Here is a 26789-nt window from a genome sequence, read left to right on the forward strand (position 1 = left end):
GTGGCTGCTTCTCAGCCTGGAAGGGGTGCGAATGTTGCCCTGGAATCAAGTGATACAGTGAAATGGAGAGTTTCACATCTTTCATACCTGTCAATTGAAGTAGATTGATCATCTGAATTACTTATATGAAAAAAATGGGTGATCTGTAAATTTAGTCCTATTAATAGTTAATGCTTCGTGTTTGCTCATGAAGTTGTAATAATGGGGATATGTTTAATAAAGATAACTGTGAAAGTCAGTGAAAAGTAGCTCATTCCCAGGTAATAGTTCTGTTTTGCATTTTTTGGTAAAAATATTTTTGTCTTAAAAAGTTAATTTTTCAAAAGTGTGTGATCCTTTGTACACACACCTCCCCCCCATTAAAACTGGATTCTAAGTTAAACCTGAGGAATTATCTTGCATTTCAAAGCTATTGAAGAGTCAGACAAGCTGTGTATCAAGTGAATGGTACTATGTAAATTCCTTTTCTCATGCTGAATATCTATGCATGCCCACGTACATACATAGATATGGTTCTGATGGATGTTGACCTAAAATGTCCTTAAAAACACTTGGTGAAGGAGATCCCAGATATCCTCTAGATAATTTAAGTCAATTACCACTACTGTATTACTTATTTTTTATTTGACTGAACCTTCAGAAGGAATGTGAGGTTTTTAGGATGATTCTTTAAGATTTGTGAAAACCCTGCAAACTGATCAAAGTAGTAAGCATGTTCGTGTTGGACATCCCGAGTGTGTCAACTGCTCGTGGTTAAACTGTTCAGACAGCTCTTGTGTCATGAGCCCACTGCAAAGGAGCAGCTTTGACTTACTGTGCATGTACTGTCCCAGTGGCTTATGCATTAAATCTGACATGAAGAGCAGTATGCTTAGTGTGTACACTCAGATAATCTGTTTGGCTTGTACTGAATCTGTTGCTTGTATTCTGGCTAATATGTGTATGAATTGTAAAATACAGCTCTAATTTTTTGAAAGTATTACTGGTTTTTGATGTGATTTGTGATCAGTTCACTAATGAACTATAGAGATCTAACATCTGCTACGTGTGAAATTATAAACAACAATTACAAAAAAATGCCAAGTTGTAGGACTGAATTTAGTGTGTGTTTTATGTGGAATATAGTAGGTGCTTTCCTGTGCTCCAAATGTTTTCATTCATTTATGTTCAGTTGTTTCCTTAAGGTGCAGAAAGGTGGTACCTTCAAATTCTTGATAAAACTTTTTTTTGTTTTGTTGCTGTTTTCATGAGTGTTTTCTTCTTTAGCATGTGGAAGATAATTTTGTGAAAATGTTCTTCTTATAGAATTTTGAAGAGACATTATTTGCTCTCATAAATTGGAAACTACAATAATCTTTTCTTGTTTTCCTGTTTTGATAGGGCAACACAGCCATTGGTTGCTTTTCCTGCTGGATTCGTCATGATAACTCCAGCTTTTGAGCTGACCCAGGATCCAGATTTTCTTACAATAATAATCAAAGTACCTTATGCCAGAGCTTCAGAGTTTGACGTGTATTTTGAAGGGGAAGATTTTAAATTTTATGCTAAGCCGTACTTTCTCAGGCAAGTAGTGGAAGGATTTTAAAAAAATTGAACTTCATAAAATAAGTAGAAGTCAGTAGAGAATGAACTTCATTTTGGTCCCTTCGGAACATTCCTCATCTGCAGCTCTTACACTGTGGACTGTAGATGGCCCATTTTGTGCAAAGAATTGTTTTTATGGATCTGGCCTCTTTGTTTCTAGGCATTAAATAATGTTAAATGGAGTTTAAAGAAATGCTTTTCTAAATTTACTTTACAATAGATTTTTAATTGTGAAATGGCAAGACAATTCTCTGAATGTATGCAAGTTGTGTAGTGTAAGTGTGTCTTTTCCCTGTTGAGAGCCAGATACAGTGTACTGTTGGTCGACAGCCAGCTGAATGTGAGCCAGCAGGGTGCCTAGGTGGCCAAGAAGGCAAATAGCATCCTGGCTTGTATCAGAAATAGTGTGGCCAGCAGAACTAGGGAAGTGATTGTCCCCCTGTACTCGGCACTGGTGAGGCCGCACCTCGAATGCTGTGTTCAGTTTTGGGCCCCTCACTACAAGAGAGACGTTGAGGTGCTGGAGCGTGTCCAGAGAAGGGCAACGAAGCTGGTGAAGGGTCTGGAGCACAAGTCTGATGAGGAGCGGCTGAGGGAACTGGGGTTGTTTAGCCTGGAGAAAAGGAGGCTGAGGGGAGACCTCATTGCTCTCTACAACTGCCTGAAAGGAGGTTGTAGAGAGGTGGGGGTTGGTCTCTTCTCCCAGGTAACAAGCGATAGGACAAGAGGAAATGGCCTCAAGTTGTGCCAGGGGAGGTTTAGATTGGATATTAGGAAAAATTCATTCACTGAAAGGGTTGTCAGGCACTGGAAGAGGCTGTCCAGGGAAGTGGTTGAGTCCCCATCCCTGGAGGTATTTAAAAGACGTTTGGATGTGGTGCTTAGGGACATGGTTTAGTGGTGGACTTGGCAGTGCTAGGTTAACGGTTGGACTTTATGATCTTAAAGGTCTTTTCCAACCTAAATGATTCTATGATTCTATATTTGGTGAAGAATGAATTTTGATGCACTCATAATAACATAAGGGGAGAAAGTTATGTGAGTGGAGGCAGTAGGAAGTGAGGTTCCAGGCTGTATCTTTTCTCTAGATAGCAAGTTCCCCACTACACTACAGAAAAGGAACAAGAGGCAATCTCAGTATGAAAGTGTTAAGAGAACTTTTGGCGTGTAAGAGCCGACAAGCTATTAACCTTTCTTATTTCCTGTTTCCTGTATTCTTGGACATGCTTCCCCTATATACATTAGTAGACCACAAGGGGTTTTAGTGGACTGGTAGAATGCAGTGAATTGGTTATTCTGAATAAGCAGTACAAGAACTCTGAATGAGTTCTCACATTCTGTCACTGTGGGTTAGCTTAGAGTTTTTAAATTGCAGAATCTTCCAAGTGTTGCACATAGTGCCAAGGGCGTCATCTCTGTGGTGGCTGTGACCTCATCCAAGCTGGGAAACCAGGAGTCACAAAGTATCTCTATCTCAGATGCTGATCTCTTGTGGCAATAGTTAAGGAAAAAGATTTTGAAGTACATGGGGATTTAACTGCATGACTCCCATTCTTATCAAACGGAGTCATGTAGTTAAGTCCTTTGTGCTGCTTTTGGAACGTGCCTTACATTTTTATAGTCTGAGGCATTAAGTTGCAGAATTAGTCAGGCATTCAATGAGGCATCTCATTTTTTGCCTGCAGGTTGACACTTCCTGGAAGAATTGTAGAAGATGGCAGAGAAAAAGCATCTTATAATACAGACAAAGGTATTAATTAATGTTATTAGTATATGTGTCACTAAAAATGCTACTAACTTTCCAATAATTTGTACTTTGCTGCACTGGAATTGCGTAGAACTTTAATGAAGTATACAATACTGTAAATAAATGTAAAGTTTCTACTATGTAGTATAAAAAAAATCTTGCTCAGGATTTATTGTACGTACTTGGGCCATCCTTAAGCACAAAGGACGTGTCCAGAACTGTCCTAATAATGAAAAAGTTATGTACAAGTCCTCTTCAAGCCCTGTGGGAGCTAGACATGTTACTGTACCAAGATCATTAGTCTCGTAAATCTGCAAAGAAGTTGGGTAGTGCTGAGCAGAAATGAGATAATCCTGAGCAGTCTCTTGGCTACGTCTTAAGAGAGAAGACATTAGCCTTTCTCCACATCTTAAGGTGGAAGGTATTTCTGGAATAAAATATGTATCTTCTGGAATTAATGTATTAATTTAAAAAAAGGCAATAAAACCTATAATTTGCTGCTTGCAAAGCCTTTATTACGTGCTTGACTTAAGACAATAAACAGATTGCTGAATGTAGTTTCCTGTGATCTTCTGTTCATTGCTTGATTGGTGGAAGGATTAAAAATAAAGTAAAGCTTGTATTCTCTTGGTTTGTGTTTATACAATGTGAGTCAAGGGACCGCAACTGGTTAAATATTCTCTTTCATGCTTTATCATTAAATTCTTTGATTTTTGTGAAACTTGTGAAGTAAGGTTAAAAACACGCGCAGAGAATGATGCATAATAAAATGCTACCTGCATGTGTCCCAGTTTTTGTGAGCCTTTTTCATTAAAGCAAAATGGACATTGTTGTTTGTCTTGAATATTTTAATGCAGTAACTATATTCTGACTTTCCTTTAAGGAACTTTTACAATTCGGTTACCTAAGGAGATTCCTGGTCAATATTTTGAGGGACTGGACATGCTGACATCTCTTTTAGCACCAAAGAAATCAAGATCAGCAAAACCTTTAGTAGAAGAGATAGGTATGACAAAAAAATCTTGTTTATACTAGTGATACATGTACATAATGAAATAGTTATAGGTCTACATAGTGATCTACGTAGAAAAATAACAGTATTTCTATTATTGTCTAGTCCAAGGTACGAGAAGGGTGTGAATGAATCTGAAAGTATGGATAAATAGAGAAATAAATGTGTTGTAGGTGATATACGTCATCTTTATAGGCTTAGTTATTTTTTCCTTTTTGCCAAAATGTGCTTAACATACGCTAATCCTCTGTAGATCTTTGTACCCCTCTAGTGGCTGTATAATACACACACATTTGAGTCTTCTGCTTTCTACAAGCTAGCACAACTGCACTTTTAGCTCAAATGTAGAAGCTAATCAAAACCACAGGTTCTAGTGGATGACTTGCTTACCATCAGTATTTAATAGACAAGAAGGTTTGACAATCTGTGTTTAATTTTTTAATATCTATCTTAAATTATTGATAACGTCACTTTGCTCCTGTCAGGGTTCTCTTAGCATCAAATTCTGATCTTGCTGAAATCAGTGGAACAATTATTTCAGTCTTTGAGGGAGTATACTTAAAAACTTTAGTGTTCCTGGTCTTAATTTTTGAAAGTTGGAGAATTTGGAGCAGGACCTATGGATTAGTGATGTAAACATCTGCCCGTATGACCCAGTGTTGTGTCAGATTCCTTAAAAGATGTGGTAAAATGAGAGAGGCTTATTGTGTTATCAGTGTTTGCCTTTCTGTTAAATAATATATATTTTCTATGTAATAATTTTCTTTCTCTGACCACGCAATATATACAGCTGCCTCTGGTGAGTTGGAGGAGGACGAAGAAGAAGAATTTGACTGGGAAATAGAGCAGACCCCTTACAAAGAAAGTGCAGAAACCACTCGACCGCTACAGTACTGTTATGGATTTGGGAACTTGCGGTCAGGGGTGTTCCAGCGGCTGCAGGTAGATGCATTTTTGTCTTTTCCTATCATAAAAGTTCTGGGTAACTTTCTTGTTGGGTAGGCTTCTTGGCTTGTTCCATAGTCAGGAGAGGATCATTAGGTAACTGTTCCCCATTATCCCATTCTGTGACTGAGAATATTCTGCTTTTGCATGTAGTAGTACAGACAAATCCTTGTTCCTGCAGAGGTAGGGGGTGGTTGAGACTGAGTTAATTGTGTAGCTGTCAACAGGCTGATCTGTTTCTGCAATAATTTCAGTGTTACAGGAAAGGGATGAATGGGGTCCTTGGTAAACATGGCCTCTGGAAGTGGGGTGCTTTCACCAGCACGGTTCAGCTAGCCTGTGAAGGCACAGAGAAAAAGGCCTGTATGAAGTAGGCCACATGCCAGGTGAATAGTGCTGGCAAGCTGCAGTCTACAGGCTGTTAACAGTCTGCTGTTAACACTTTTGCTTTATATTTGGTATTGTCTTCTATTCTGACTTCAAACATATTTAACATCAATGTACAGTATATTTCAGATGCCATGAATTTTAATTTATTTTTAAATTTAAAATAAATTACTCAATTAAAAAAATACAAAATAAAGCTGGCTAATGTATAGGTCCTGTTATGGTGGTTGCATTAACATTTTTCTCATTGTGAAATTCATGGTAATTTTCTCTTTGTACTTTTTATTTTAGACTTGATTTTCTCACAAGACAATAACTTTTGAAGTGTGCACTCTTCAAGGTGTCTGCCCACCTGGTATCTGTGGGATTTACTAGGGTTATGCTGATGCACTAAATTTGCTTTTGTGGATTAATTGGTAGGACAGGAGCTTTAAAATGCAGTCACTTTGCTCTTGTGCGTTCAGCAGTTTCTTTAATTAATGAATAGATTGAAGCTAATCTACAGCCTGTAACATGCTAGGTAGTATAATAATATTCATAGTATACAGAGCTTTTATTAAAATAGTAGATAACTTAATTTTTTGTAGTGTTCTTACTCTAAGCAATTTAAGTTGTAGCTATTTAAAGCAACTTAATTATGTAACTCTGTAACTCATTATTGCATGAATTGTAGTATTTTCAGGGTTTGGAGCAGAAGGATTGCTATTTATGGAGAAAGTATTTACATTCTGTTAGGATATATACACTGGTTATTACCATGAAATTTGTGAAGAAGTACATTGCCCATCAGTGTTCATGTACCACTACTTAATGATGCTTAAAAGGGCACTGCAGTTGCCCATTAATTAATGTATGGCCACTTCAGAGTGTGAGAGTAATCTCAAAAGTTGGAAGAACAGTATTTATGGTGTTTATCTTGTTTTTGTTGTGTTGAGTGCTTTTGTTAAACATTGCAGATTTTAATGTAGTGCAAAATAACTTGCCTGCCTTATGATAAAATGGCCTGAATAGACTTCATAGTATCATGAATTCTAAGGAGCTTCAAATAATTGAATTTCCTTGGAATTTTGATGTTTTATTTGCACAATGGAGCCTGAATTTGGAAGATTTGAAAAGGAGGTTGAAGAGCAACTAGAGATTTCAGTGTAATGCTGATAAGCATCCTTCCTAAACTCTTATTAAATAAATCAAGCCACAGTTATGATATGCAGGGTCATATAATTTTTGTTCCATTTGCAGGATGAACTCAGTGATGTTATTGACATTAAGGATCCAGACCAAACTCCTGTAGATGAACGTAGGAGGAAACGCCTGGCAGCTGAGGCTGCCAAGTTTGAGCCTGATCATTACCTGTGAGTATTGATTTACTTCACCTGGTCAAGTAAAAGTACCTCAGTTGAAATATATTCACTTTTTCTTTTCATAAATGATTGCTTTTGAGATCACTTTTGGAAATAATAGCTTTACTTTTTATTTGTCTGTTCCTTTGTCTCATCACAGCAGGCCTTAGAGGGTATTCTTAAGTGTGCCACTGACACAAGACGTTGCTTATCTGTTTTGGGGTACTCTACTGTTTAATTACTGATTAAGTCTGTTTTCAAGCAGGGGCTGCTGTGAAGTGTTGCAGAATGTTGTTTCATAGTTCACCTCTTCAGCAGCTGAGTAGCCAATCCTTGCCAGCATTTTGGGTTGAAGATGTCAGAACTTTGTTTTCCCCTTGTGAAACAAGGATTACTGAACCATCCTGGTCTATGAGGAAGTAAACATGAGTTTTGAAGTTATGAAGATTTTGTCTAGGCCACTTGGTTTTTGGCCTTCGTCACATGAAACCTTTTTTACAGCAGAATGAGGAAAAGTTCCAAACCAAGACTTTGCGTTTCTTTGTGCTTCATCCCATGTAATGAAGGTGGAAATGATTCTTTGTGTCTTTCAAGTTGGACTATTTCAGGTCAAGTTAGGTTCAGAAACTTCCAGATAAGTAAACTAAATTGAAGCCATGAGATCTATTAATACAGGGATCCCTGCAAGATTGATTTGATGGGAGAAGAGTGTAGTCCCCAGTAGGGAGAATTAGTACTTGTGGTGTGTTTTGTTGGGGAGAGGTAGGCTTAACTCATTTTGAGTGGTTTCAGAAGGTTATCTTTGCAAACTTGGAATTTTTCCCCAGTCAGGTGTTTTCAAGGCAGCTGCATGTCTTTCTGTAGCACAGAGAACTTAGAAAAGCTTTCTTGAAACATCACTTGGAAGTATGTTTCACTAGAACTGAAGTAGTTACTAAGCTATAATGTGATGCAAATTACAGTAATTGTAAGTTTCCATCTTGGATCCTGTGTTCTGGTATATGAGCTACAACCATTTAGTTTGACGGTTGTGTTTTGGATGCCTCAGAACAGATGATACCAACCTTTCTGCAACAAAAATTGTTTTTCTGTGTACCCTGATGAGAAGGACAGCTCTGGGAGAAACAGTGGCAAACAGAAGTGTTCTGTTGCCTTTGGGGAAAATGTACATTGGCTGGTATCTTTAGGTTACTTTATAAAGACACTGAAGGAAGGCATCAAAAAATCTGTCAGTGTGAGAGTAAAGCAAATTACATTCTGTGTTCAGTAGACTGGGCAGGTTGTGTATGATGATTAACAAGGTATTAAGAAATTTCCTGCATTTTTTTTCAGTTCTCAGTATTTATACTATTGTTTGGCTTGAAGAAAAAGCTAAAATGATAAGAGGAGGCTTAGAACTTGAACCCTTTAGTATAAATGCTCCCAGCATTACTATTTTGAGATTTTTACTACAGTGGCTTTGTGCTGAGATGGAGGTAGTCTCTCTTCCAGAATTCATGGACAACTCTTCTTTCTCTACCTTGCCTCAGCATGCCTTTGTTTACCTAAAAGTCAGTCCCTATCCCTACTTTAGGACATTCTGTGACATTCTCTGAGAAGTCTTCTCTTTGGAATGTTTTCCTTTAGATTCGTCCAGAATGAATCGGGTTTGTTCACCTTCGTGTCATGCTGCAAGCTCATCAGTAGGCTTCTGGGTGGCTCAGGAAAGGTGGAGGAAGTAAGGAAGGGGTACTGTAAGATCAGATAATATCGTTTATGCTTTTAATAATGACTATTTTCTGGTTTTAAGTCAAAGAACAGATACTGGTCAGGTTTGTTGTATTTCTAATATATGGAAAATAGCCTAGAGCCAAGTCAGGTGTATTCTCTGTATGCATTAAAATATACCCACATACACTATAAACTGAAATAAATAGTATATGACTTTTTTTTTTCTCTAGAGCTGATTTTTTTGAAGATGAAGCTATTCAGCATGTCTTAAAGTACAAACCATGGTGGGTTGATGCTCATAAAAAAATGATAGCCTTGCAAGGAGAAAGTAATCAGGAACATGACGCTCATACATTTGGTGAGAACATATATGTACACACCTGTTGCTCGAATGATAATTGCTGTGATGCTATGTTATGTTCTAGGTTATTGTTCTTAAAGGAAAAAGTATGGTTTTACCCTACAATTTTCAGTGTTAACTGTTCTTCTTAGGGTAGTGTTCTATTAATTCTCCTGTCCTCAAAGAAAAATTTTTTCCTCTGAGGGACAGTTACATACTGAAATCTTTCAGACAGTTGTGTGTGGAGTAGTTGACAGTATATTATAAAGTGGTCATTTCATCTTAAGCATTTATCTGTTAGTTATGTAGTGTAGTGCGTGATCTCTTTTTTGTCTGCATAACAAATTTTGGAGTTAATTGTTCATAAAGGCCATTCTAGAATTTCAGGTATCTATGAAGAAAAAGTTCCCTTTTATAAGGGTATGCTGAAGATTTCAAAGGAGCTGCCAGTGTCAGTAAGTCATGGCATCTGAAATCAAATCAAACCTATCTTTGCATACTGATTGTAATAGCTAGAAAGTGGGTCCTTTGTTGCTGGTGCTTATCTCCTCTGTTTTTTTCAGATTTTTCAAGTAACTCTTCTCCCTTTCCTAGTTGATTTTCAATGGAAAAAATAGTCGAAACTGTGTTTTGTGCCCATTTCCAAATATGGTGCAGACACTTCACAGCAAGTTTTCCAAGAATCAGCTGTGGAAGACTGTACTAATATCAGCCCTTACCGCTGATGAACACACCTTCTGTAGGATGTTTTATTTTATTTACACAGTATGACAGAAGTTCATAGCATTTATTACTCTACTGCTGTTTTTATGGGTCTCAGACTTTTTTTCAATGGAAAATCTTTGTGTCCATTTAGAAACTAAAAGGGTTGGTTTCAGGTTTAGTAGATGACCCTGTAACAGTACTGTTAACAGATAACTGAGATTACCTTTCTGTACACAGTGATTGCAGAGAGCATTACAAGTTACAATGCGTAACGTTAGAAGTTATGCATATTCTTTTATTGTCCTTTGTTCATTTCCTATATAGTATGAAAATCCAATATTACTAAAATAGATAATGATAATCCCTTCACCAGACGTTCTTAACAAATATTAGTGCACTAATCATACCTGCACTTTCACATTTTCTACAGGAGAAGAACAATAGAATTTGGGTGAGTGTTGTGTATTTTACTGTGAATGTAATCTGATCTTCATTGCTGGTCTCTTTTCAGCCTCTGAAGCCAGAATTTTTAATTATATCCATCATAAGATTTGGACAAAGGTACAAGAGGCTTGAAAATAGAATAATGAGGGGTTCTTTTGTTTATTTTTATCCATTCACTCCTTAGTAAATGAAACACTGCTAATGTTTGCGCGTGTTAAGGAATATAATGCAAATGAAGAGCTGCTGGGTGATTTTATTGATAAAGAATATTTTTACTCCAAACTGAGATTCTGAAGAAAAATACATACGTATGTTGCTGGGTTTTAGGGGCAACAACAACAAACTACTCAAAAGCCTGGCAAGCCTGCTGGTGAAAGTTATGCAGAAAATGGGGCTACATAAAGGATCATCTTTTCTCTAAACAATTTGTTAGAACATATCTATTTAATAAGGATGATAAAAAAAATTTAGTCTGACCTTCATATGGCTGAGTGAAGAGGCTCATGTAGTTTTGTGGATCTTGAGGAAATGTAAGTAACATGAGAGGCTACCTGGTGTTCGGGTTATATTAATGACAACAACCCACCTTTTCCCTTAGAAAGACCTCAGTTTTGATAACGTTGTTACTACTGTTGGAATGGCAACAGCAGCTGGGGATGACAAGCCATTGAATGAGGATCTGAAACCCCTGGAGGTTCCTAAACGGGAGTGAGTTGTGGTGAAAGAAACCACCATGAGAGGGAGTACAGGTTCCACTTGAAGGTCTCTTATGAATGGAAATACAAAAGGGCAGGAGGTGGGTCCAGGCGGTTGGACCTGGAATCTGATCATCAACAGGATGAGTTCCCTGTGGTTTTGTATTGCTTTTATGCTTTATTCAATCAAAGGGATGGTCCGGCTAATCTGAGTTACAGATTCAGGAATTCTTACAAGCTGAATGCAATTTGATTGCATATCTGCATTAATATGTATTCCAGTATGTGTGCTTAGTAAGTGGAAGTGACGTAGAGAAGGCACATAAAAGAAACAAGGACTGTGCAAAGTGAAGGACCTTCTTTACTACTTGAGAAATTTTGTTATTTCCACTAGAACTGGGGAGAAGTCTGACTGCATTAAGCCAAGGTGTGGTATACAGCTAGAAGGATAAAGAGGCTGTCATTGGTATTAGAGTGTGCTTGTGGTAAGAAGCCTTTGAACACAGTGCTTAGCTATAAAAATCCAAAGGCTACTTGAGCACAGAAGTTCTAGGGGCACAAACGTTATACGTATTGCAGTATGTTTCAAGGTGTTTTATGAAGTGATGTGTGGTGATTCTTTGAGCCTGTGTATGCATCTATCCCCCTGCAGGTAGGTGTGAGGTCAAACCTTTTTTATTATAAAAATGAGATACAAATGTCCCCTGTTTAATTTTGAACCTGTTTAAGGGCATAAAGGAGGAGGGATTGAAACCTTCATGCAGTTTCTTTTTATTGCTTATGGAAAAGAGGCATAAAATGAAGAGTACCCAGATTTCTTACTTTTCCTGAGTTCCAAATTCATGTCTTGTGTTAAGGAAAGCATATAAAATAAGGTAATTTCCATTATCTTCCATGATGAGGACTTCCAGGGATACAGCTTATAAAGAGACTTCAAATATTGGGGTGTTTAAAACGTGTACAACTCATGGTAGGTGTGCTGCCATGACCAGCTTGCAGAAACATTTGTCTGTCCTGTATGAAGGAAGGTTATGTTCTTGATTAAGCATGTGCTGTCCAAAGCTGTTACACAAGAACATGGAAACTGAGAGATATGTGGTGAGAGATATGTGGTGAGAGAGAAACTGAGAGATATTGTGGTGGTGAAATGGAGTTTACTCCGGTTGGCGGCCGGTCACAAGCGGTGTTCCCCAGGGCTCGGTGTTGGGGCCAGTTCTGTTTAATGTCTTTATCAATGATCTGGATGAAGGGATCGAGTGTACTCTCAGTAAGTTTGCAGACGACACCAAGTTGTGTGGGAGTGTTGATCTGCTGGAGGGTAGGCAGGCTCTGCAGAGGGACCTGGACAGGCTGGATGGATGGGCCAAGGTCAATTGTATGAGGTTTAACAAGGCCAAGTGCAAGGTCCTGCACTTGGGCCACAGCAACCCCATGCAACGCTACAGGCTTGGGGAAGAGTGGCTGGAAAGGTGCCTGGCAGAGAAGGACCTGGGGGTGTTTGTTGACAGCCGCCTGAGTATGAGCCAGCAGTGTGCCCAGGCGGCCAAGAAAGCCAATGGCATCCTGGCTTGTATCAAAAATAGCATGGCCAGCAGGACTAGGGAAGTGATCGTGCCCCTGTACTCGGCACTGGTGAAGCCACACCTCGAATACTGTGTTCAGTTTTGGCCCCCCCACTACAAGAGGGATATTGAGGTGCTGGAGCGTGTGCAGAGAAGGGCAACGAAGCTGGTGAAGGGTCTGGAGCAGAAGTCTTATGAGGAGCGGCTGAGGGAACTGGGACTGTTTAGCCTGGAGAAAAGGAGGCTGAGGGGAGACCTCATTGCTCTCTTCAGCTGCCTGAAAGGAGGTTGTAGAGAGGTGGGGGTCGGTCTCTTCTCCCAGGTAACAAGTGATAGGACAAGAGGAAATGGCCTCAAGTTGTGCCAGGGGAGGTTTAGACTGGATATTAGGAAATTTTTCTTCACCGAGAGGGTTATCAAGCATTGGAACAGGCTGTCCAGGGAAGTGGTTGAGTCCCATCCCTGGAGGTATTTAAAGGACGTTTGGATGAGGTGCTTAGGGACATGGTGTAGTGGTGGTTTTGGCAGTGTTAGGTTTATGGTTGGACTCGATGATCTTAAAGGTCTTTTCCAACCTATACGATTCTGTGATATGATGGAAATCGCATGCTGTCAGATGTGCAGCATCTTGTACTGGGGAAGTCCGCTACCCTCAGACATGACATGGTGTATCTTTTTAGAGGGTTGTTTATTGAAGGTAAATACTGGTGACTGGTAAGACAAGAAGGTAGGAATGGTAATGTTAAAATGGTAGATTACAGTACAGGCTACCACAATATTGGGGTATTGGCACTAGAATTTGACACCTGGTACCTTTAGAGTCCCTGTAATTTGTGCTCTGTTACTGCTGCCATTAGGACAGTTCCCACCTACACAGTGTCTGTGGAATCAGGAATGTCATTGGGAACTGACTCCTCAAGTTACTACATGGAAAAGTGAGTTTAGTGTGGGAAGTGACACAAAAATTAGCAGGTTCTTTAAAAGTATATTTACTTATTCAGAAACACTGAACCAAGAGAATTATTTTTTTGTTTGTTCCTTTTGCTGAGCTGATTTATATTTATGTCGTCTTGTTTTTCATCTTCATTGGTTTCTTGGAACCAAAAACTTGATTACTTTTGTCTTTATGATGTCTTCGGCTACAAGGAGTAATTAGAAATCCAGATCACTTATCTCTTTTTTTTTTTTTTTTTTTTTAATGGCACTACAATTAACTGAAGATTTTGTTTGGTTGATTACTGCTCTTAATTTCATCCCTGGTTATTCTCTTTTTTGTTTTTACATCATCAGTTTGTTTTAATATCTCATGACCAAATTTTTTTCTTTTTGGAGCAGCTCTTCTCATTAGCATTTAAAGTCTTCAGCTCTCTTCTGTCCTTACCTTGAATCTATTTTTATTTAACCCTTTTACTTTTTCTTCAGCTTGTGTGCATAGTGTGTGTATTTTGCCTGTTTTTAATTACTTCTTTTATTGTCCTAAGTGTCTCTTTTTTTCTTTTGTCCTTTTTTACATTTTACTGTGTATTGTCTCTTCTTGCCCTTTGTGGGTTTTTTGTTTCTTTTCCCCTTAGGCTGGTTAGCCACCAGGCAGCTAAGATTATTGCCTTTGCAGTATGGCTGAGGAACCAGAAGAAATTCTAGAGAGCAGGTTTCACCATCGTGTTTGTAGCAAAATACCATTTTTGGAGTGGACATTTTCTAAAGCTGAAAGGCCTAGATTTTGTTCCCACTTGCAATGTCTAATGCAAGTCAAGCAATACTCCATAAAGCCTAACTAAATACATAGCCTTTCCCATGAGGGAATAAAACTTTTGGAAAGCTTGCTTCCTGCTGCTGCTGAAGTTTACATTAGAGTCTTGCTTCTACAGATTCCAGATGAAAGGTTTTGTATGTTGTACCAGTCACATTCAACTTAGTTAAAAGTTCATTTTTATTCTACTTCAAATTGCACAACTGTAAAAACTCCTTTTTAGGCAACACAATAATCTTCAAAGGCTCAGGCTGACATATGTATTTAATATAACATTTATATGCTCCAGGGATAGTTTATTTTGTTTATGGTAACCTATCATGCTTACCAGTGACCGTTCTCTCTTTCTGATCTCTTTATAGAATGAGAAGCAATTTCTCTTTAAAGATCCACCTTTCAGTAGGGCTCTGCTCAAATATATACCGTTGCTGGTAGATTCATAAGTTTGAGATGAATCACTTACTCTTTTCCTTTTTATCACATTTCTGCAATTGTTCTGTCTACCTGTTTTACTCAGTCTTCTGGGCCTTTGCAGCATGTGTACCTTCCTGGCACTGTTCTGCTGCAGAGCAAGTATTTTTCATGTGAGGAGAGATTGCTGTTTATTCATGCAAAATTCTTAACATATAAATGATAGGTCTCTATTGTAAAGTATCTCAGATTTTAAAAGGCGAGAACAATAAGACATGGAAGACAGAATGATGTATGGTTTTGATATGGTTTATAGGAACTGCAGATTTGTTAAAGAATAATGACAAAAATTAGTATAAATAAAATTGCGAGATCCAGGAAAGACTGTCCAAGTCCAGTGACTTTATGGAGAATGCCTGGAGGAAGAAGGTCAGAAATGATATGGAGGAAATGTGCTGTAAATGTTGATTTGAAGATTAGAGAAGGGTGGAAGCTTGACATGGAAGAAAAGATATTTGTGAAGAAGCTAAAATTTGAATGGAAGAATTCTAAAGAAAGGAGGGGGATGAACAAACTAGACTTGACTGATTATAGTTTAGAGTGAATATAAACTAGAATGCAGAGGAAGACAGTTTTGTGTTTTTAGGACTTTTAGTTCACTTCTCCTGAGGAACTGAGGCTTGCCTGATCACAGTCTCTTTCACAGAGCTTTAGGGGGTCTCAAAGATGGCCACTTCCTACAAGTTCTGCAAAAATAGCCCTGTGTACAAGGGAAAAAGTGCTTTTATTGAATCTGCAGTGCCATCTTTTTAGATGTTGTAGAGTCCATCCAGGAAAGAGATGTTATCAGCATGTCAGCACTGTGGAAAGTTTCTGTAGCCTTTCATACCTTATCAGATAGCAACACATTGAAGCACAAGAGACAAATCAATAGAAAATCAGCTTCATTGGTTCAGTTACTTGTTTATAGTATTAATACCAAGTATTTTTAAGGCAGTATCCATCACTGGGGGAAACGCTGATCCTGAGCAAAGCCTTTGGGCATCTTTCTAGTCAGAGTAGTGCTGCCTTTCCTCTTTTAATGTCTTAGAAACAGCTTGAAAAGAAGAGAGACTTGCTTGCTACTGATTAAAATCAATAGCTAACTTTATCCCTGACCAGTCTGCTCTCTGCTGACTAATCTCCTCCTTTGTCTGGTGTTGCTGATTCCTTAACTTACAGGGACAGAAGTACACATTTAAAAACCTTAATATTGTAGCATAATATTTTAGTTAATGTTAAAAAAAAGTGGGGGCGGGCGGGTTCAGTTTTGCTCAGTTATTTTTCTTTGAGATAGCTGTGGAATGCATGACTTGGCTTGACAGGACCATAAGCCAAGGCTCTGCTTTCACCAGAAGGCTGGTCCAGCTGATTATCAGAGGTCCTTCCTGACCTATCCTTTTCTGTAATTTTCTGAGTCTGACCACTGAGTCAGCTATCTGTCTAGATAGCACATTTTATCTAAGTGCCTAACATATTTAGAACCGTTAAGTGTCATAGTAGTCTTGAGATATAGATCTTGCACTGGCTTGATTTAAGTGATGTGATTGGCAGCGTAAAATACCAGTAAGACCGTAACAAAACGCCCTCTAGCTGTCACACCTCATCCTCCCCTTTAGACATTAAACTGTACTTCATTGACAGTTGGGTACTGAAGGGCAATTTGAAATATGTTTATTTTAACGTGAGGAATTGCTAGTTTAAAATAAGTAAACGAGGTGATTAAAAAGTAAGGGCAATCTCTGTAGTATCATCTAACAGTAACTTTGTATGCGAGATTGATTTGTCTGATTCCTTTAGACATGCATATATTAATACACAGTTATACTGTGGCTAGGAGAAGCATGATTTTGGCACTGACAAATGTACAAAACATTTTAAAATCAAACTTAAGGAAAACTTGCAAATTTAGTACTTGACAATTAGCAGATGCTGCTTTGCATTAGGTTAATATTATTGTTGTACAGCTGTTGTTACTAAAGCATTGGTAACGCAAGTGTACAAAAGTGTACAGGCTTAATATAGCAGAAAATGTAATTATAATTTTACTCGTTCTGTTAATCTTGTACTATGTACGTGTATTTTTGAATGGGGAAAACAAAGTAGGTGGTGGTTTTGACATGTTAATAATGTGTTTCAGGCCTGGATAATTTATTATTCAAAAACTTTAAGGAATGGATAGATATTTATATGTAAAATTGAAGTATTTTCTCCAGAGAGAGAAATTTTATTTAGAACACCTGGCACTTTGCAGTGAGTTAATGAACATCTTGTAACATTTACCTTTGGGAATTGTCTAGTCTATGTCTTGTTTGCTGTTGTCTAGTAGGCTTTTCTGTGTTTATGGTCCAGTTGTATATGTTATGATGCTTCAGAGATTTTGCATTTTAGAGAAAGAAAACTTTCGCTCGTATGTTTCATGAACTTCACTAGGAGTTTCTTTGCTTTCTACTTAGAAGGGAAGTATGGTGCACACTTATGTATTCCTCTAGAATGTGGATTTTACGGAATCTAACAAATACTTGTTAGTAAAACTTTAAAAAGTCAATTTTTTTGCTCTCGTTGGACTGTTTCTTCTCTCTGATGAGAGGTTAATTTTGATCAGCTATGAGACAAAAACAAACTTCAGGTTGTAGTCGCTGATTAAGAAGAGTGGATTGTCAGTAGTGGATCCAGTACTGAACATAATGAGAGTCTGAAGGAGAACAGTTGCATTCCTGATAAGTGCACATCTTGACTGCTAACTGTAGCAAGCACATTAAGGTTGGCCTAGAAATATTAGAGTGCTGGCATAACTGTTTAACAGGTATTCTGTGATAGATTCTCATGTGCTTTGAAGGAATTATTTATCTTCTTTGTAACAAACTTCTTTAATACTGTGATTTTAAGAAGTGATTTTAAGCTTTATGAATCTGATCAGCTGTAGTAGTCTTTGCTAACAAACTTCTGGCTGTTTGCTTTTCAGAATTCCTTTTCCATCTTTAGCTTCAGTTTCACATCTCCTCTTTTGTGCTTCTCTTCAGGGTAAAAGTGCCACTTGCATATGATTTTACAATAAATTGTGTTGTACTCCAGGAGAGGGTTTTCTAGTGAAAGCTAGCTGAAATTGGAAATGCGTTTTTTCTTTCCAATTGCACCTTCTTCTAACTGTAAACACCCTGTTGTGATACTTCATTAAACCCACCCTACTGTAGCTTACAAAGGGGTTTTATGTTATGTTTTTCAGAAACTAATTTTTTTTCAAATGTGCTACAACATTGCACATATGGTTTTATGGATAATTTTAATATGAATGATAGAGGTGACTCACTGAAGAATCAATGCGATTTAAGAACTTATAAAGAAATTTGCTGATAGAATATAGATACATCATCTATATTTGTGATTTAAGGGGTAATACTGAACTGTATTGCATTAACAGAAAAACAGAGTTAGAACTGCCATAGTCTTGCTAAATTGTCACTTTGTACCAGACGATAGCAAGTGGAAGAGATTGGCTTTCTCAAGATGATATAAAGGCTGGAATTTCTTTTTGTGGGAGCTTGTAAATAAATGGAGACTGGCTTGACTCCAGAGAAATGTTTAGCTCATCAAGAAGTTTCCATAGGAATTTAAATCAAGTATTTCATGGTTATGAAGCTGATAGAAACATTAAAAAAGTTCATAAAGAAGAAACATTCAAAAATGTTTTTCCTAATTCGTAATTTTATGTCTTGAGATGAGGTGTGTGCATATGTACATGCCTTTGGCATCACAAACATTTGTTTCAAAATATGTCATAAAATTAGAAAGCTTGTAGAAAGCTCCTGGGATAAAGACGACCACGTGTCTTATAGACGGATTGTATTCCTGAGAACGTGGATTGTGTAAAATGATGATGAGCAATGTTTGAGGAGAAACATCTGTAAGCACACTTGCAATCATCATCCTTATGAAAGAGAAATGGGCAAGGGGTGTAAAAATGAACTTGGTTTACTAGGAGTTGTAACCTTTTCTTTCTGTAACCTGTGCTGTAACACACCCCCCCCCCCTTCCCGCCGGAGATTTAGCTGCCTGTGTCCCAAGGGTCCAGGGCTCTCGATTATGGGTTATGCCCGGCTGCATGACCTTGGCTCACGCTGCTGAGAGAGCTGTGAGAAAGTCTGCAGAAAAATAAGAATAGTAAAATTGCAGGTAGGATTGTTGAGACAGGATCATTAGTAGCTCAAGGATTCCAGAGGTCAGTACCAATGTGGAAGATACAAAATCCTAAACTGGAAAAACAGGGAATCAAGTTAGGGCAGGAATTGTTGGGTTATCAGGTCGAGTTGTTAGTGCTGACGAAGCTAGTGGAAGATGGAGGCTCAGCAATATTCAAGGATCTGTCTTGGGGAGCCACAAAGGCTGACCCTTCCCAGCTGCCTGCCTGGCTAGCAAGGACTCTTCAAGTGCTTTATCAGGGGTGATGAACTTATTAATGCTTAGCCAGTATCACATCCTCACCTTAGTGATTAAACCATTAACTGTTTTACATTTTTAAGTTTGTACATCTTGCCTACAGCTTTTCTCTGCCCCCAGTTAAGTATGCCAGAACATAGTGACTCAAAAAAGGGGTGGTAAAAGAATAATTCAGGAGAGATTTTGATATGAATTGTAAGGTTTTGGTTTTGGTCCCCCTACCCCTGCTAGAATAAATAATTAAAATTCAATGAGTTAAGGAGTACGTCATGTATCTACCTCTGGCACTTAGGGTTTACTTTGAAAGTGTAACAAAGAGTGTTGCATTAGGCTTGTTCCTGTCCTCAGAGAAATCTCATTCAGTGAGTGGTATTTTTAAACTCAGGCTGGTTCCAGTGATAGTGGTGCTTGAACAAATCATGGAGTGGGACTTCCTCAATGCAACAAAGCATCAGCTGTCAAGCTAGTTACACTTCTTTCTCCTGTCAAGTTACCTTGTGCCTGTAACTTTCTTCTGTGGTGTGGCCAAAATGTGCTTACTACATCTATCCTATTCAGTAAATCGGAGCCTGTTGACATGGAATGCCTGCGCTCCATGCAGCCTGAATGAAAATCTCCTACTTGTGGCTTCTGGCTCTTTTAATTGTACTAAATGGCTTCTTGATTTACTTTGAGTTTGTACAGAGATGGCTTCTAGTCAGTTATCTACTTAATCTCTACTGTTATTTCAAGGCAATTCTGCTATCCTTTCTGAAGTGTTTTAAGTACTCTTCAGAAGGGTTACCATTCAATATTCGATCTTAGCTATCCACAACTATACCACTGTTTCCTAGAGAAATACTTCGATGCATTGTCACAGCATGCCTGCTATGTTGTTGTTGTCTTCCTTATGCATCCCAAAGAGAAAGTACTGGGTAAGAAGATTCTTTGGGTTGGCTCAGTATAGCCATTCTTAACTAAATGACGTACACTAAAGATAAGCAAAATATGATGGTCACTGATGGTGGATACCATAGCTCTTGGGAAGGAGATGCAACTTTCATACCAACATTGGTGGGGATAGGATTTTGATCTTTCTTTGATCTTCCTCACACTGGAAGGATGTTATCAGACAGCATAAACGAAGCTCCTAAATCATGCCTACGTCACCAGTTGAAATTGATGGGGCTTGGAAATACAGAATTGTACCTTTCCTTTTTTTTTCCTTCCTTATTTCTTTAGTTTTTACCCTTTTCTACAATAAGAAAATATATTTGGTTTTGTTGTTGTGTTTTCTTATTTTTATCCCATACAATGTGGACTTAAGAAACTTGAATTTACTCAGATCCTGATTGTGCATTTATCTCTGTAAGATACCCAGGCATCCACAGAAATCCTTGGCACTTTCAGAGGGGTTCAGAATTGCCAGTGTGTACGTGCAGTACATTGCAGGGCTGGAACTTGACTTTGAAAGGAATATATCAGAGTTTAATAAAAGTTAAAAGTGAAAGTAAGAATGATTTAGGCTTTTGCTTGAGTGATGAGTGACTTGTGATTAGTTACACACTTCTTTTTAAAGAGACTGCTGAAGTAGTATTATCACCTATTAAAATGAATGTGCCAGCTTTAAATTCATAATCAATTATCCTTTTACTTTTTATAGTTTTCTTCTCTGAGGAAGAGAGAGAGCAGCTGAGAAAGTTCACAAATAAATCTTATCTTCTGGATAAAAGAAGCCGTCATCATGTATATCTTGGTTTAATTGATATCCTTCTGGCGTATTGCTATGAAATCTGTGTCAATGAAGGAGACAAGAATGTAAGTTAAAAATAAATAAATAAATTTAGTATGTTTTAGGAACCTAGTGCTGGACCCTGTGCTGTCATTTAGGAAACTTACCTTTTAAAGTGAACTTACTTTCAAGCATTAAAAATATATAATTGAGTAAGTTAAAATGAAAGACTTTATATCTCTAGATTGAGCTGTTGGGATGCGTGTAGGGATTAATATGATTTCTAAATACTTCTGTTCTTCTTGACCAGCATTTTAGCTGTAGGAGAGAAGTGGAGTTGCAGGAGACTCCAGACAATTCTGTTTGTTTCTGATTTGTTTTGTGTTGTGATGTGTCTTGATTTATGTAAGTGTAGATTTCACAAAATAATTGTTCTTTTATATTGATGGTTCTTCCTTCCATTTTTTGGACAGTTCCATAATAGGTATGTTTGTAATAACACCACTACTGATTTGGATTCTGAAAAAGCATGGGAAATCATTAAGTCTATAGGACTGAAACTGTGTGTTTAGTGTTTTATATAGGCTACCATTATATGCCTTTAACAAAACTGGGGTTTTTTAGGATTTTTTTGCGTGGTTTTTTTTCTTTTTTTTCAAGCTTACGCACTGAGTATGAAAGGTGTTTCCTGAGGCATTCTGGAAACTAGAGTGAGGCATTTAAAATTTCTAAAATTGACATACATCTTAAAAAAGAAAAAATCCTAATGCAGAGTTTTCTTTTTCTAGTATTCAAACACTGCAGGGAAGTAGGAAGACGTGTTCCCATTATCAGGATTCTGGTGTTTGCCCATCTCTTACACAAGCAGCAGCCAGCTTTATTTTGTGTTCTGTATCCTAGGCTTTTACAGGATATAAAGAATTAAGAAAATAGCAGAAGTTTAGAATGGATTCCGTGCTGGTCTGTGGATAGCTTGCCTTTTTGAAACGGACATGCTTCCCAGATACAACTTTGTGCCTAGCATCTCCTCTGCTGATATTAACCAATGAGATGTTTTCTCAGTGCTTTTAATCAAAATATTGGAATGTATAATCAAAAGCATTCTGTCTTAATCAGACTGAATTGTGGGGCATGGATTTTAGAATGGCAGGCAGAAATGTCCAGACCTGCTTATTCAACAGAATAATCTAGGATGGTTGTTGTATTGTGTGTTAATGTTGCACAAAATTGCAAATACACAAGGAATACAGTTGTACAATTCTTTATTGATCTTTGCAATAACTGTATGGTATATGTGAAAACACACTGTGGGTTTCACACCCCCCCCCTTTTTTTTTTCCCTTCTTTTCTTTTTTCCTTTTTAATAGGAAAACCAAGACATTCAGGCCACCCAAATCTTTACTAGAGCCAGGATTATAGATCAAGGTTTCCTGGCTTTTTGCCCTCATCATCCCACTAGACCACAGTACCACACAAATACTATGAATCTGTCACATTTTAAGAATAATGACATCTTACATGTACTGCTGGCTTTAGGACCCTCTCTGAAAGCCAAAAGTCTTGAGCTGTTTTCACAAAACAAGGCATTTTAGCTTGAGCTTTCTTGATTCAAGTTTCTGTTGCTTGGTGAAAAGGGACAGAATTCCACTAAAATACTGTTTTTCTGTGATTGCTGTTGTATTTTAAAGGCTTTGTGCATGGCCTAGATACTCCCAATACGGAAACCAATTCAGTTATTTAACATCTGCATTGCAATATAATTTTTAATGCTGTTCTGTGGCCATTTCAATGCACCTAATGTAATTACTGCTTCATATTCACAAAGGTTCTTAAATTACTGCCAGAATGTTATCTTAAATAGTTTGCCAGCAGTCTTGAATTTGAATTAGATAATACTTGTTTTATGGTCTCCTCTTAAAATCAGGTTGAATCATCTTGGAACATCAGGAAACTGAGTGCAACATTGTGCTGGCTGGAGGTAAGTTAAAACTTAAGTTTTGCATGGTTTGCTGTATTTGTTTTTGGTATTGTATGTTGCTTTTGTGGAAAGCTTACTCTTTCAGTCTTGAAGATGAATTAAGCGTATGTCCTCTTCTTAATAAAAGTTACAAGAAATTGATCATGACTTCTGGGTTCCCAGCTACTAGTAGCCTCAAGAGGCTGGAGTATGACCTCTCGCCTGTCTGGGTGCTGGGCTGCCTTCTGGCCCATTCTGGAAAAGCTAAGGATAGGCACTGTGAAAAAGCTGCTCATCTACACACTGTCCCTAGCTCCTGGGCTTTATTCACAAGTCCCGGCCTTTATTTAGGAAGTAACTGTTGTTATTCCTCACTGTCTGCAGTACGTGTGTGCAACTCCATGCTTAGGGCAAGAAAACATAGCCTCCTAGCTCCTTGATCAGAAGTCGTACTTATTTTCCCGTTTAACTGGATAAAGCATGTTAAAATAGAAAGGGCGTAATGGGCATAAAAAGCAGGGGATGTAATTTCTTAGTATTCTTGTGTCCTTTAAGTCCTAATTCAGATATATGTTTTAATAACTTTTGAAGATGGCAGGCCTTAATAAAGCAGCTTATTGTTCACTTCCGGAGGTTTTGACTGCTGAGCCTTTCTTCAGCCTTCCTAGGTCATCGTTCTGCACTTCTAGCTTGCTGCTCTTCTTGGCTGCAAATCAGGTGGCTTCTGGCTTCTCCATTCTGCTGTGTGGCTTCAGAGTACGCTGGAGAGTGGAACTGGGAAGCCCAGAAGTAAATGCAAACCCCATGATAGGAGAAGTTCTTAGAACTCAATTAAAAGGTCTCCCCCCCCCCCCCCCCCCCCCATCATGGAGAAGCTGAATTCTGTATTCTTGTAGCTAAAAAACTCAGGTCTGTAGTTGTAGAACTGTTCTGTCTTTAAGGCTTTAATGATTGTGTGGTCTTTCAGACATGCACGGAATACTTTGGTTTCAGGTTTCTTGGAGAGTTAGTTAGTGGACATGTGTTGCTTTACCCACCCCCTTCTTTTCAGCGTTTTTGCCACATCCCTATTTGTTTAGTTGCTGCTAGCCCTTTGAAACCAACATAGACTAGAGGAAACAAACTGAATTCTATTCTTTGCACTTTCAGATTGTTTACTGAAGGCACACAGGCCTGTGTAATTCAGTTGTAACAGACCTGGAAGCGGAAGGGACTTAACCTGGCCTGTAATCCATTATTTCTTCTGATGGCAGCAAGCTAGAAAGGACTGTCCCGTCCTCATTCCTGAAATTATTGAGCCAAGTCTCAGTTTGCAGGATCAAAAATGAAATTTGACAGGATTTTTGGGTTCAGTCCTTCAAACGTTTCTAGTAGTGGTGAATGTTACATTCAGTAATAACTTGTTCTATGATAACTGGTTTTCTAGATCTGTTAGTTTGTTTCCAATTGAATGTTCTGCAGTAGCAAGTCACAAAGGAGTGCAGTCAAAATGCAGTGATTGCCTTAACTCTTGAATTTTTTTTAGATCTATTTCCTAACATAGCGAAGGAGTTTTCTGCATGTGCTTATCCCATAATATAGCAGTTCTTGGCGCAGCCTGTGCCAACAGTGTATTTCACACCCAGAAAATTCAGTCTCCTGGCACCAAGCTGTTAATAACCATATCTGTTATACAAACCATGTAGAGGCGGGTGTTTTCATCAATCTGTAAACAAAATTGCCTCAGCTATGGTTTGTTTGAACTGACTGCCATTTTGCTGTGCATGACATGTACACACCTTAGACTCTAAATATTAAATAACAAAACATAAATGATTTAAATGCTTACCAGCGATCCATTAAAATGAAAAATGGGTTGAGGTAGTCATATAATGCAAAAAAGTGCTGGCTGTCAGCAAGACGTTTTTATTAATTTTAATAAATGGAGAGTTCAAGATGAAATAGGTATTTTTATTTGAATTCATAAATGGAATATTTTGTTTTGAAAAGTGAAAGCTGGAAAGGAAATCACGCTCCTAAGAAGGTCTTTAATAAGTCATTAATGCCTCTGGCCTGAGTAAGTTAGAGGTCTTCCTCACTTGTAAAGGAGGACAATGAGCTGCTTTCCCTAGGCAGATATATTTATCCCTGTCTTGAATATCTATAATTTTCATGAAAGCCAGAGTCATGTATCATTTTTAAAGATCTTATATGTACACATGTATTTTGTTAATATCATGTGGTTTTAATTTTTCTTTATTCTTAAAAGGCTTTTTATAGCTTCCCCTTAATATATATAATAATGTGGGACAGATGTAATTTACTGCTTTAATCTAAAGAATGGCAAAGTCTTGAGTTAGATGTTTTATTCTAATGTTCTCTACATTCTTTTTTTTAATTCAAAACCACTAAAACGTATAGGACTTCTGTTATCCTGCCATGCAAACGAAATGTGCTGTGTCTTGTTTCTATTTAACTTGTTGATTTCTATATCTATTAAAATACAGATTTTTAGATGCATAATATATAAAAATGTGCTTTTTTTCCTATTCTGCTATGACTTTTCTCCTTAAAGGAAAACAAACAAACAAATGAAAAACTAATTCTTTGTATCGAAAAGCACACAGACTAATTCAGATATTTCACTGATATACGCAGAGTTTTACCAGTATTCATGATGTCCTGGTATCTTTTGGAAGAAGAGTGCTATGCTATCCCCTACACAGACATTTTGGATTAGTGACACGTGCCTTCAGTGATACAGTCATGATACTGCAACTAGGTAAGTTTTTTAGGGATTGGAAGTGATGCCTATATAGCCACATTGTTTGTATGTCTGTTTTTTTTAATAACTTTTGAATCCTTTGGCCGGTTTCACCCAAACTTGATAGGTATTGACATTTCCGGACATCTTGTGGTTTTGTGAAAATGGGGCTGGGGAGAGAAGAGAACAAAATTAGTGTCCTTACCAGGAGAAAGCCCCTGAAGCAACTCATTAGCCAGCAGATAATAATGCAGTTGTGGTGTAAATTCAGCTATATTATTCCCGCCAGAAAATCTACACAGAAGAAATGTTATGAATGCCTCATCCTTAGAAAAATCTTTGATCAGATCTTGTATCTTGATAAATCAGGATAGTCCAAGCATGATTTGTAAAGCTTTAGGGAAAAGGTCTTTAAAGTATTTTTCTCTATACTGCGTTTGTCTGTAAAGAGTTTTTTGTGTTGGAAAAGAACATTTTAATTAAACTTTTGTTAAGGTAGATTAGATACTATTTTTTTTTTTTACCCTATTCTAAAGGACTCAAGTTTTTATTTCAAAGCAGGGTCACTTAGTGTTGAAAGTATATCAGCAGTCCTGTTGTTTTCTGTTGTTCTTTGTGTTCTTTAATTACCTGACTGAAACCCTGTTAAAAAAGACTAGAAGGATTTCTGAGAACTTCCATGATTTGTCTCCATCTAAGGGAAGTTTTTAAAGCATCATCATCTTCAATTGTTCCAACTGTTCTGTTTGATGAAGTTCTGCTCATCATGGTTTTGCAGTTGCAATTCTGGGCAGCTACCCTGCATGATTTACTGTTTGGAAGAACTATTGTTTTAATTTAACCCTTGTCACTGATGTTAGGATTTTGACAGAAAGGTAGCTTACCCTGATGTTGAATTCCTGCTCTCCTTGCCAGTTTCTTTTTCTAGAATTAGATCTTCTGTTGGTTTTGTTTGTTTGTTTGGTGGTGGTTTTTTTTTGTTTTTGTGTTTGTTTGTTTGTTTGTTTTAAACTGAGCCAGTCCATTAATTATTTTCTTTTTTCCTGTTCAAAATAACTGTATTTGACATCTAGCCATCCTAATTCCTAAACCGTTCCGTTGTGTGTGCCAGTTTAGTATTGCCATACAGAATCACACATTTGAGGGCAAGGGGTAGTTTTGTGGTTCATATTCAGTGTTACAGTTCTTTGTAGGATTAAGGCAAAATGGTTCAGATGACTCTGTGGTAAGGCCAGTGGTAGTCTGGGAGGAGCAGAAATCCTGAATTTGT

General features: G+C 37.8%; 1 protein-coding gene across 1 annotated transcript in view; it reads left to right on the forward strand.

Moving 5' to 3' along the window:
- Positions 1-1391: 1391 nt before the first annotated feature.
- Positions 1392-26789, forward strand: part of SHQ1 (SHQ1, H/ACA ribonucleoprotein assembly factor) — a 56247-nt gene continuing 30849 nt past the window's right edge. Inside the window, exons 1-9 of the mRNA XM_075514333.1 lie at positions 1392-1563; positions 3270-3334; positions 4215-4337; positions 5134-5285; positions 6915-7027; positions 8956-9083; positions 20751-20905; positions 22744-22797; positions 25414-25537. Of these exons, the coding sequence (XP_075370448.1) occupies positions 1421-1563; positions 3270-3334; positions 4215-4337; positions 5134-5285; positions 6915-7027; positions 8956-9083; positions 20751-20905; positions 22744-22797; positions 25414-25537 (1057 nt within the window). The 5' untranslated portion in view covers positions 1392-1420. The remainder of the gene's footprint in view (positions 1564-3269; positions 3335-4214; positions 4338-5133; positions 5286-6914; positions 7028-8955; positions 9084-20750; positions 20906-22743; positions 22798-25413; positions 25538-26789) is intronic.

Source organism: Mycteria americana, chromosome 11 (genome assembly GCF_035582795.1).
Source record: "Mycteria americana isolate JAX WOST 10 ecotype Jacksonville Zoo and Gardens chromosome 11, USCA_MyAme_1.0, whole genome shotgun sequence".
Lineage (NCBI taxonomy): Eukaryota > Metazoa > Chordata > Aves > Ciconiiformes > Ciconiidae > Mycteria > Mycteria americana.